We start from the raw sequence: 12,568 nt of genomic DNA on the forward strand, positions 1-12,568 counted from the left end.
AAAAATGTTGCCTGCACAATCTGAAATCTATTTGTGAAAGTAAAACACCGATCATTTCTATGAAAGAAACACAATTCAGCTTCCTGGATAGCTCATTAATGTGAGTTGTTTGTCATTCAGCCAGATATTTATAATTTTGAACTCTTAATTTCGTACCGATATTTAAAATCAGGGTTGATTAGGGATCTGGTGCATAGCATGTACAGTAATTGGTCTGATCTGGATTTAATACTAGTTTGAGTTTAGCAAGAGCATCTGGTCTGACTCAAAGGTCTAGAAAAAGACTAGTAAAGACACTAGTTGTGTCAGTGAATTCAGCTCTTAAAAATCGATGCTCCTAAAGGTCATTTACATACAGTGAGAAAATAACAGCATGAAAAAAATAAATTGGTTGTACATTCTTGGTCTATTCTGGGTTTTCTGTGGGAGGAGAAACCTCATTTCAATGCTCGACAGTTCACATTCCGTCCGTTTTTATTGATTGAAACAAAGACAAGACAATTTAAATAAAGGCGACACCACGTTCAAGCCGAGGCCTCGGTTCCAGCGCTCGTCGAGCTGGAACAGGAAAGCGTTTGAACCCGAGGACGTTGATTTGACTGCAGTCGTCCCACAGTGCATTGCAGCGTTCCTCCAGGTGCTTCTGGATCAGGAGCGCTCAATCTCCTTCAGTCCTGAATCAGCCCTCAGCATCAAATTTCATCCAATTTGAAGCAGACCGGCGTGAAAGGCAAATGATTACGATCGGCTCTGCTGATTGAATTCCACCGGGAACCGTTCTGCGACAGACGTCTCTGTACGGAGCGGCAGGCGAGTGTCACACTTTGTGTTCCCGTGGGGGGGCGGCAGGGTCCAGTCCACACTGCTTCATCTGGACGGAGATGTCGAACAGGTAGTCGTAGCACTCGCACCTAAAAGGGAAGCAGTATTTTGCATGAAAGTCAGTATTCTTTACACTCTCAGTCACAAACAAGGTCAGAGGGGTTAATAGCACTGGAGGGGGGGGGGTGGGGGGGTAAATACTCACATGGTCTTGGCTTTCTCCCACGTCTCGCCCCAGACGTAAACTCCATGCCGCCGCACGAGGACAGCGCACGAATCCGGGTATTCCTCCATCGCTAGAGCCATCCGCTCTTTCAAGTCCTTCTCCTCGGGCGTATTCTCAATAATCGGCACCACCAAGGTTTCATCGTACCTGTGGGAGTGCACAGAGTCACCTTTTCAGAAAAGACAATTATAAATCCTGAAGTGAATCCTTGAAATGAAGAGTGTGGAACTTTTGTTTGTTTTCTTTGTAAAGTCATTACATTACATCACATGTCATTTGACAGACGCTTTTGTCCAAAGACAATTAGTGCAGTGGGAACATTCAAAGTTGGAAACTTTCCAAGGGAATTAACTGGAATTAACGGGAATATACGGCAATATACGGGAATTAACGGGAATAAACTGGAAATGTTGTGGGTAATTTATACTAACTGTATTTACCTTGTCATATACAGACATAAATATGAACATTTTGTTTTGTCATAGGCTGATTTGAGCCCTGAGGAAACTTTGGGCACTTGACTATACGCTTCTGCATCGTTGTGTCATTCTTAACATAGGTCTTTGCACAGTATTTGCAGATGTACACAGCCTTTCCTTCTACATTGGATGGGGTGAAATGTCTCCACACATGAGATAGTGCACGTGGCATTGTTCTGTAGAATAAGATGAGAAAAAAGTTTGGAAAAAAACACTAATGCAATGCCAGAGATATAAATAGTTAGCCAAACAATTGGAATCGTCTGTAAACATATTTTACAATTGATGGATCAATTAATAGAAATAGGCTAGATGAACAGATGAACAATCCTCAATCAGCATGCTAATATTTTTCAAAATTCCCAAAATTCCCGAGCTTAACTTCCCATGGAAAGATTCCTGAAAGTTTCCTGAAATTTACCGGAAACTTTCCGCCCCTTTGCAACCCTATCTATGAGGGACCTTTTTTTTTTTTTTTTAGGAGTTCAGTATCTTGCCCAAAGACACTTCAGCATGCATGGGGAAGAGTGAGGATTGAACCGCCAACCTTCTTGCTGCAGTACGACCACTCTACCCCAAGGCCACACCGCCCCGGAAATGTATTTTCTTTTTGAAGTGCAACACAGCCTGTATTATACAGATCAACAGGTTTTATCCTGTTAGTTGGTGAGAAACTCAGGCAAGACAGGACATATACCTGAGATGCCAAAGATCTTTTTTATATTATCGTGAGCGTGTAAACACAAAAACAGTGTGTGATGAAATGTTCCTCTTCTCTCAGTTCACTGCTTGTACCCTGGTTATGCTTTTCTTAACCCAAATGAAGGTAGTATAAGTCAGACGTGTGGATTCCCACAGCACAGATGGCAGCTGCTGAACTAGGCAAAGCTGGAAATGTCTCTGATCTTTGTACATTTATTTCTTAATAGGGTCAGATGTTGATATAGGGCATAGTTTACTCCCCACTATCTGTATCGACCCTGAAGAGTTTGGGGCAGTGAATGAATATGAACTTTGTACAATGGACACACTCATCTACCACAGAACTAAACATTTTGATGACAGCCTCAATTACATCATAATGACAAACTTTCCAAAGCTCCACGTCACCGATCCTCGTTACTTTCATACGTACTGATAGTTGGTACGGCCGGAGCCCTTACGAATCCCCTTGATCATCTCCTGGTGTGTTATCCTGAACGTTTTGCCAGGATACAGCAGCGTTGCCATGACAGCAGCCTTGGAGTGGGTGTGTATTACTGCCTGAGCCCCTGTATTTTAACAAAGCAAAAGCAGATCTGGATTTTTTTTCCTATGTTATCTACAGGTGTGGGCTTTCTGAAATGATAATTGTAACAAGGCAAGAGGTGAAAAAAGAGATGACTGTGAATTACAAAGCCCACGGTGGTGAAGGCCTCTCTGATTATTTATTGAAATTACTACAATTTCAGTAGAAACCACAGATTCCAAATGGACAACCTTCATTTTCCGGAAATAATATTTCAGATTTATCCAAAAGACAAGAATCAGTACTTTTCGCCGTTGTATGAACAAACAGACAAGTTTCAGGAAGTAAAGTCACAAGCTCCTCTTCTGCTCCTGAGTTATGTTGAATACAATTTAATCATTTTCTTTTCTCCAGAACATTAGGAGGTCTTTTTGAAATTAGAGAAAAACCTGAGCAAAGTAATTTTCTTTCTTTGTGCTGCACTACGTCACTGACTTCCTCTGAAAGGTAACATGTGGGAGTCAGACTCCTGGTCAGCTCCATCAATGACTGGCTTCATACTGTGGTTCCTGTGGGGGTGGGGGACATGGTGGATGACTCACCTCTCATAGTGTAGGCATTCATAAAGAGCGGCGTGCACTGGCTCTTCTTTAGCTTCTTCACGGGAGGCGGACAGCTGATGTCCCTCTCCTCCATGTCACACACAAACAGGTCTTCGGGCTGAGCAGCACAAATTAGAAAACAAAGGTAGGAATTATTTGAAAATACTGCTCATTTAAAAACTGCTTGAATATGACTCACTCTGTCTCTGTCAAGCAGAGAATGATTTCACAGTATGGTATAGATTGCTCACCTGTATTCTCTCCTTCTGGACCCCGGAAGGTGCGATGTAGATGTGATCGCTATGAGAGACAGGAAATACAACATGGTTGGTATTCATATCAGGGAAAGGGACAGTAGAGTTGTTGTTTTGAGTTAAATCCAAGATATGTTTTTGTGTTAAAAGGTTTAAAACGATGTATGTCGTCACAAACAAATTTGGCTCTGTATCAGTTTTACTCCTCGTCCATACTAACAAGCCTGAAAATGAATATCATGTGAGCACTTATGTACAGAGTCATTTGGTTGATTCGTGCAGAAAGACAATAGCTCGTCTCCTACACATGAAGGGTTTAACTGCCCAACAGAACAGGGTCAGAAATGCTTGTAATTGATTATCCATGTTGCTGCACTGATAATCGAGGCTGAAAAGGAGGTCATGTGATAAGAGCCTGACGAATCAGTGAAGGCTACATCATGACCGAAAACACCCAATCAGCAAGAGGAGTGTCTATGTTATTGTTTCCAAGCGTCTCAATTTCTGCTGAAATGCAGAACCGAACTGAAACTTTGTTTAAGCAGCTCTAAAGTGCCAGAGTAGTGTGGACACCAAGTGTTTCCCAAGCAGAGTTGGTTCATTTTCAGATGGAAATACAGTTGTTTGGATGTGGCCTCAATTTTGGGATTTGAACTTTGGATGTCCCGTCATTCTTGGTAACATGTCTTAGAGAATGTCAGAATGAGCCAATATCAATATGCAACAAATGCAAAACTAGGGGGGAAAAGGGAGAATACCAATAACTCAGGATAACAAAGAGGACCTATGCACTTAGATTACAATTTAGATGCAATCTGGAAAGACGGTGAGATTCAAGAACAGGTCCGAGCGTCTTTTGTCTTCACCTCAAAGGAAAGGTTTTGGCTTGTACTGGCTTGAAACTCTCCAGCTATTGCAAAACCTGACAGATTCACAAAAGCTTTTCTTTCCCTAAAAGGCCCAAAACTTCAAAGCACTTATTGTAAGTGATTCTTTGTATTTCTGATATTTTTCAGTTTCTTTTTCAGTTGAATTTTCCTTAAACTGCTTTTTGTGGATCAGGCTCCGTTCGTCCATTTTCTTGAAATACACATTGAGCATACAATTTAAAAAACTTGAGTGACTCGTGCTGTGAGTCAGCTTCATCACTTTTCCTTAACAAGGTCTTGTCACTGTAGGAAAGTCTTGCTGGCTGTGGCCAAACAAAACCCCAAAGAGAAAGAAGACTGAAATGAAAAATAAACCAACACTGCATTGCGATGTTTAACATACATGAACAGTGATCATATTTTTAACCTAAGTCTTGAGCGGTTTCCCCACAGAATGTAGAGGATACAGTCACTGTACTCTTCTTTATCTAACTACAAACGCCCCAGATGAAGGAGCAGCATATTGATTTTGAGAGCAAGTTTTGGTGAGGCTGCCTCCGGCTCTGACTCATCTCTGAGTCAAACCAAAGCAACTGTAGGAAAAAAAAAAACAGGGTTTCTAAACTTAAAATGCAGAGCCGCACTCACTGAAAATATAAATACACTTATTTTTTAGTGGAAAATATCTGACAACACTCCCGGCTCTTGAGTTCACTGCAGCTAAACCATACAGCTCTTAGATTCCTGAGCACTATTAAAGCTCATTAAATATACATATAAGTAAATACATGATTCATTGAAGCTCCCATTCATACTCCGTTTATTAGCGACCACAAACTAGATCACAGACTTTTACATGATTTTTACAATACAGTTTTTGATAATAGATTTGTATTAGCAAAGGGCAAAAGCTGGATTTAATTCTACATTATATATATATATATATGATATGTATGTATTCTGTAGCTACACCAATGCTGCAACGTTTTTGTTTTGCTCGTCATGACCAATCAGGAAGCAGCGCGTTATTCAACAAAAAATGGAGCCAGCAGTGTTTCCAAACTTCTCTGTTTTAAACGCTTGAAAACTTTTGATTATTGTAGACGGCCGGTGTAGATGTAGCAACAGTGAAGTGTTTTTAAAGTAAAATGTAGTAGCGTTCAAATAGAAGTGCACAGGAGCTTGAAAGCCTGTGACTCTGCCTGCTGGTGTAATAAACCTTTTCGAAGCCGGGCAGCTGCAGCACGAGCTCAGCCTGGTGCTACACGCTCGACCTGCTGACAACTTGAAAATAGCCATCAAACCCACGGCTCTTTTGAGAAATGATCATTAACAGAGGTACAGCATTGGAGTTTGGCAGAGAACTGCTTATTTTCTATTGAAATCCAAAAGTGTAATCATTTAACGAGATGAAAGAAAACTCTCTTGAATCACGTTAGAGTGACAGAGGGGTTTTCTCTTCTGTGAGAATGAAACAGCAGCAAACGTACAGCAGCCGTCAGTAAATCCCATTTGGTTTCATCAGGCTCCCCTGCAGGGCTTAAATAAAGGTCTGCCAGTCCCCATTTCAAGCAGGGATCTGCTAATGGGTGGTGCCTTCTTTGTAGCTGCCGTCCAAAATAACACAGTTCAAAGACGTTTAGTAATAACCTGTCAAAGTCTTCAGTTTGAATTCGGTTTCATTATGGCAAAACCGTGGCCTTCCATCTTTTCCCTCCAAATTTACACACATTGTCAAAACTAATAAAAGTGACCTCACGCTAGCCCGCAGTGCACTTTTGTCAGCATGCAAAGTTAACTCAAAGTTATGCAAATTCAAAAGTTAAACGATTCGAATGCCAATTACTAATTAAACTGGAATAACAAGCTGATTGAGCAGCGTTTAAGCTGGTAAACACAGTCACGGATAGATAAGTGATTGAGTTTTAATAAACATGTGCTGTTTCTGATCCTCCGCATTATTCTGCAAAGACTTAATCTAGATACATACCCTCGTCTTATACTGATCCCTCCGCCCGTGCCTGTCACCCATCCCAGCTGGTAGAAGAGTCGACATAACTCCGGGATGAGCAGTCGGGGGTGCTCCAGGTCCTGGAACAGACGCACAATTGTTGACGGCTTTATCACAGCTCACGTTTATCACACTTTACATAAATCTGTGTGTGTTTGTGTGTGTGTGTGTGTGTGTGTTACTACTCCTGAAACGTATTTTCTAAATTCTCACTATGACAGATATCTGTCACGTTCAGGTGTGTTTCCACCGCCTTGTTCGGACCTGGTATTAACATCTGGAAACATGACTTTGCTCGTCACATATAAAGAACGCAGCAGGAGTTTGTTCACAACAGGAAGAATGTCACAGTGAGGGGGGGTGGTGCTGGGGTAGAGCATGCGTGACTCAGGACATGACGTATGAAAACTACTACAGAAATTAAGTGGTATTGTTTAACGCACATCACCGAAAGCTCTGGAATCTCACCGTCTTTCCAGATTGACATGTGGCCAAATTATTTTTAGATGAGTGAATGCAAACTCGTCCGAGGCCACACGTCTACTCAGCAGAATGAACCCCAAATATCTTTACAGAGTGTTTCCCAAACATTGATTTTCAATTTCTTTCTCGCTAAAATCTAATTTCATTGAAGAGCTCCACGCAGCAAATTGATTCGCTCGGCCTCTCGTGCAGCTTTGTTTCTCTCTCTCTCTCTCTCTCCAACACACACGTCTTTACTTGCATACAGAGTGGAGAAATGAAATCTGATCACAGGTGGTCACTCCAGATCAATACGCCGACGGGTTTTAACGTCAGGTGTGAACGGAGGAACTTGGAGTTGCTCACATGGGATTGGATCCCCCGAGATGCATGTTGACACCAGGTGTGATCATCATGTCTAACATACAAGTGTGTATCTGTCGTGCTGATGCTTGCCTGTTTCTCTGCGACCCCTTGACCTTCATCTTGGAAGCCATTGCCGGAACCACACACAGACGACATCTCCTGCGAGAAAACCGTTGACAACATTAATAACAATGGAGAATGCCAAGAGAGATGTCTGGGAAAGGGTTGCAGCAACACAGGGTTTTGTTTTTTTATTCATATGAGACAGAGGCTTAGGGCTCTTAAGTACGGGGAAAACAGCGGTTCTTGTTTTTTATTTTTTTTTACTTCCTTCAGTTGATTTATTCCCTGTTGGAAGGGAATCAGACAGTTGCTAAACACATGGTGGAATACACAGGAATCAGTCTTCCTTTTGTTCACCTCCCACACGTTATTTAGCAATAAGTGTAGGCTTCCTCGTATGGAAAGATGATGACACGGATGATGGAAAGGAAAATAAACTGATTTTCTTTTGTTGTGTTGAGGGAGTCAAGCAGTGTCTTCATAGTAGTTGTGAAACACATTGCTTGAAGTTAATAAACAATGCCACCATCATTTGTCCTCTTCTATAAATCTAGCATATAGGTGGATATACAGATTATCAGTTGATTTGCCAATATCAAAAAATCTAGTATCAACATCTTCCCCCTGACATCCAGTATCGTTCAGCCTCCAGCGATTTGTGTGTCGGTTTGAACAGGAAACACCAAAGTACTTTCTAGTTTTAAAACAAACAACGAGAATTTCACATAAATCAACAGCTACCTGCGGCTAGATCGATGCAGAGACACCAGAGAGAACATTTCGTTTTATTTTATGGTTTGAAAAGACGGGTGGTGCAACAGGAAACTGTACAAACAGACAGTCACAGGGATCCATCGAGGCGTGTTGACCGGTAAATAGTGTTAGTTTGCTTTTTGGAGTTTACAGTAAAGATGGACTGGTTTGGTGGAGGAGAAAACGCTGAGGTGAGATGCCTGTGAGCTACACAGCTAGGATTCCCTCAGGAGCTGGACGGAGGAGCACAGGAGCGTTAACTAATAGCTATTTCACTTTGGTTCTGACGACGACGCAAAGTGATTAATGTCCGATACATCACTGTAAGAGGAAACAGGATATTATTGCCTTTTTGTAGTAGTAGCTTCTTCATTTTACTGTGAATATGTTAACGTCACGTTTTAAATGCATCATGATAAATCCCAGTTTCCCTTTATGAAGATGACAAATAAAGTACAAATAATTTGAACGTATTTTTCATGTAATTATGACACACTCATTTCACACGGCACTGGTATTTATACCCTCATTTATTCTACATTCTTTCTTCTTAACCTGCTGTTTTATAACCCGTCTGTTTGTAACTTGCTGCCTGAGTAAAGCACTTTGTAACATATGTTTTGAAAACTGCTCTATAAATAAAGATTATTATTATTTTTCCAATTTTAAGTCTTTTGGGGATTGTACAGTGGACATAACTTTTGAAATCTGAAGTTACTTAAATGTAACTGAGTCTGGGTGACATTTAAAAAGTAGAACCTAGGTCAGAACATCTAAAGATTAATTGATAATAAAAAATAACTGACTGTCAAAAAATAAATATTGTATCGTGACAGTATCAAATTCGTTATTTCTCAACACCTGCATTTGGTGATGATGTGTTGATCGTGGTGTTTTCCCAGATTCTGTCCTGCACGTAATTCAACCAGTTTCCTTCTGGTGAACTTTGTGGTGGCTTATTTGGAAAAACTTAACAGGTCAACACCTGTACGCCAATCAATGTGTCATCCAACCACAAACAGTAGAATTTCCAGAGTAAGGAACCTGAAGTAGTGCTGACGTTACCAAACTAACTAGTCCAGAGCCGCTGATGTCACTGATGAAAATGATTATATATATATATATATATATATATATATATATATATATATATATATATATATATATATATATATATAAAACTGGATCCATGTTGTTTTTACAGATGCAACATTGTCGTTTTTTGTATCTTACTCCTTGGCAGGCAATTTAAATATGGTGCATGTGGCAAACACTTTCACATTAAGTGCAATTACTTTAGATTAGAATATAAAAAACGTGCTGTAAATACAGATATTCAATTAATTCATTCAGTTTCACTTAATATTCCACATTGCTGGTGGTATTTGGTTCTTAAAATAAATTCACTACTTTAGCTCAATTGAATATGTTGCTTGATTTGATGAGATTAAAGTATGTGAATCTTTGACAGCTTGGGGAACAAATTCAGAAGAACGATGTGATTATAAAGTCTAATCTTCAATCGAATAGAAATTAAATAACTTAATGAAATAATGATTATGTCACCCCTTTCTCTCAGCTATATTCAAATGATGTATTTAAGCAGTTTAACTTGATTTATTTGACTAGATATACATTATCTCTGGTGGTGTCTGGTTGTTAAATGAGAGAATTCACTACTTTTAACAAAATGTAATAGTCTTATGTAGTTTTTCCTTTTAATATAATATAATCATACTTCCAATTTAGCTTCAATGGCACAAACTTTAACTAAACTATTTTATATCACTTTTATGATGTAAAGGAAACTTGTTAATTGTCATAAATATTATGAATGAATTTGCAGCTTTGACACAACAACATATAAACCAACTTAACCATAGAGTATAGATTAAAAAAGTTAACACAAGTAGCTGGTGTTGTTGACAGAGCGATAAACTTATTATTGAATGTTATATTTATAAGTTAAATCGCAGAAGCTACGTCACACATCGTAAACTCGTCCACAGGAAATAACGATAAACGTGAGAAGCGACATATGGAAGAAGTTAAGGGTTAGCTAGCTAGCTAGTTTAAGCTAGGCTAAGCTAGCTTGGTAGTTTGTTAGCTCGTACAGAACAGCACGAAGTTACGTTATGTGCAGGCTAGCTAATGCTAACGTTCACTCAGCTGTTTGATTAAATTTTTAAACAAACAAATTCCTTACCTTCCTCGTGGTGTAAATCCAGTGTGTGGTTAGAAAGAGCGACGTATTGACATGCTAGCGCTGCTGCTAACGCTAGTGTTTATGCTAACGCCGCGTCATCAACGTGCGCCACACCCACGGGAGTATTATGGGACGTGGGAAATAGTTGATGAGGATGAAAGTGAGGTTATAAACAGATGGTAAAATGTATGTTTGTTTATATATGTTTATATACATATACACTTCATGTGTATAGAAGTTTTAAAAAATACAGGATTGTGGTCCACACCAGTTTCTGGTAGAGACGGAGATACCAAACTTTATATATTCAATAAAATACTTGCATTGCATTTAATTTAGCTGATGCTTTTGTCCAAAGTGCATTCAATCATGGCGTACAAACCCAGAACTACAAGAATCAAGAAAGTACACGTTTCTTAAAGAAAGTCAAACTACAAAGTGCTATAAGTAAGTGACAAGTCCAATACAGCACTACCTCTAATTCATTTTTTGATTAAGGAGCGGAGTGGTGGGAGTGAATTTAGGTTAAAGACCAGTCGAGCTGCAGTGGTCGGAAGGGAGTTGCAATAGTTGCAATAGGAAGGGAGTTGCAATAGTCTAGGCGTGAAGTGACCAGAGCCTGGATCAGAACCTGCACCAGAGCCTGGACCAGAGCCTGAAGCAGAACCTGCATCAGAGCCTGGACCAGAACCTGCACTAGAGCCTGGACTAGAATCTGCACCAGAGCCTGGACCAGAAACTGCACCAGAGCCTGGACCAGAACCTGCACCAGAGCCTGGACCAGAGCCTGCACCAGAGCCTGGACCAGAACCTGCACCAGAGGCTGGACCAGAACCTGCACCAGAGCCCGGACCAGAACCTGCGGTGCCTTCTGAGTGAGAAGGGCACGTAGGCTCCTGATGTTGTGCAGCATGTATCGACAGGAACGGGTTGTATTGATGTTGGCAGTGAGGGAGAGTTGACACCAAGGTTCCTAGCAGTCTGGGTGGGGGCTCCTAAGAAGTTGTCAAAGTGAACAGTCACGTCATGGGTGGAAGAGTCTTTCCCTGGAAGTAAAAGTAGCTCAGTCTTGGCAAGATTAACTTTAACCATTGAGAGACGTCAGTCAGACGTGCAGAGATTCGTGCTGCTACCTGTGTTTCAGATTGTTTTGTCAGAATTGTACCAATACTTTCTTAAATTGGTTTGTTGGTATATTATATATAAAGGTAAATCACACGACATATACCAGCTGATAATAACAAATCTTCTGCACAAGCAATCACAATTACATTAAATAAAAATGCAAAGATTTTCAAACGAGTGGAAAAAACATTTATATATACAAGAGTCAAATAAATGAATTGTGAATAGTATGAAATAAACATACATAAAAAATAACCCTAACAATTAAAATATTATGCTCAGTTAATACACAATATATAAAAAATGTCAATCGAGTCCAAAAAGTAACTGAATGTATAGAATGGTATAATAGAAGGTTTCCGGAGCCTCATAGCAAAAGTGAAATTTGTTTCCAATATCGAAACACTTGGAAAGTTATAGATTTGTTGATTATATATTGTGTAACATTTGAATGTGTCCTTCTTTCATCTTATTGCTGATACGGAATTGATATGGTGATATCTCTGCCTATCAGTACCTATAAAAGTGTCCCAACACCAGATAAGGTTTGGTTGATACTCACACACTTTAGTGTCGGCTAATCCTTAGTTCTGCTCATACTGTACATATCACTGAATCATCTGTAGTGGATGATGTATTGAGATTATTCAGTTTAAGAAGTAGAATCATGTTGTATAAATATTCAATTTCGCCTTAATAAATAATGCCCAACTAAACCAGAAGTAGAAGCAGGCTATAAAGACACACAGATTTTTCTGGGTATAGAATAAATAAATCTGTGTATTTTAATTGCATTCTAAAAATAAAGTGAGGATGCTTTCCAGAATAATGAAATCATTTATAAATTAGCTTCATACAAAGTGCAGTGTCACCACTAGTCCCCCAGGGTCGTGTTTGGCAGGTGATGAGGCTCCGAGCATATTGAAGAACCTGCCACATTTCTTCTGTGGATTCATTTGTCTCCTCTTGTAACTTCGACTGACTCCACGATGTAGAGACCGGGGGTCCGTGGGCGTCTCAACCATCTGTTGCACGACTCCCTGTCGCTGCAGAGGATGTATCCGATGAATGAAGGATTTACAGACACCTACCTTGTTTGGAG

At 40.0% G+C, this 12,568-nt stretch overlaps 1 protein-coding gene across 1 annotated transcript; it reads right to left on the reverse strand.

Moving 5' to 3' along the window:
- Positions 1–456: 456 nt before the first annotated feature.
- apip (APAF1 interacting protein) lies at positions 457–10,439 on the reverse strand. The gene is made up of 8 exons (XM_061068108.1): positions 10,342–10,439; positions 7,410–7,478; positions 6,471–6,571; positions 3,609–3,657; positions 3,358–3,475; positions 2,663–2,798; positions 1,028–1,195; positions 457–911 (listed from the first exon to the last, which is right to left on the reverse strand). Exons 2-8 carry the CDS (start codon positions 7,473–7,475, stop codon positions 818–820), a joined length of 732 nt encoding a protein of 243 aa, XP_060924091.1. The 5' UTR covers positions 7,476–7,478; positions 10,342–10,439; the 3' UTR covers positions 457–817.
- Between the last annotated feature and the right edge of the window lie 2,129 nt (positions 10,440–12,568).

This window comes from Limanda limanda, chromosome 3 (assembly GCF_963576545.1).
Source record: "Limanda limanda chromosome 3, fLimLim1.1, whole genome shotgun sequence".
Classification (NCBI taxonomy): domain Eukaryota; kingdom Metazoa; phylum Chordata; class Actinopteri; order Pleuronectiformes; family Pleuronectidae; genus Limanda; species Limanda limanda.

Coding starts and splice junctions, on each gene's coding strand:
- apip (XM_061068108.1), bottom strand. CDS start 7,475: ATGTCGTCTGTGTGTGGTTCCGGCAATGGCTTCCAAGATGAAGGTCAA. Junction 6,572..7,409: donor AAGGGGTCGCAGAGAAACAG/GCAAGCATCAGC, acceptor CGTCTGTTCCAG/GACCTGGAGCACCCCCGACT. Junction 3,476..3,608: donor TCCAGAAGGAGAGAATACAG/GTGAGCAATCTA, acceptor TGTGCTGCTCAG/CCCGAAGACCTGTTTGTGTG.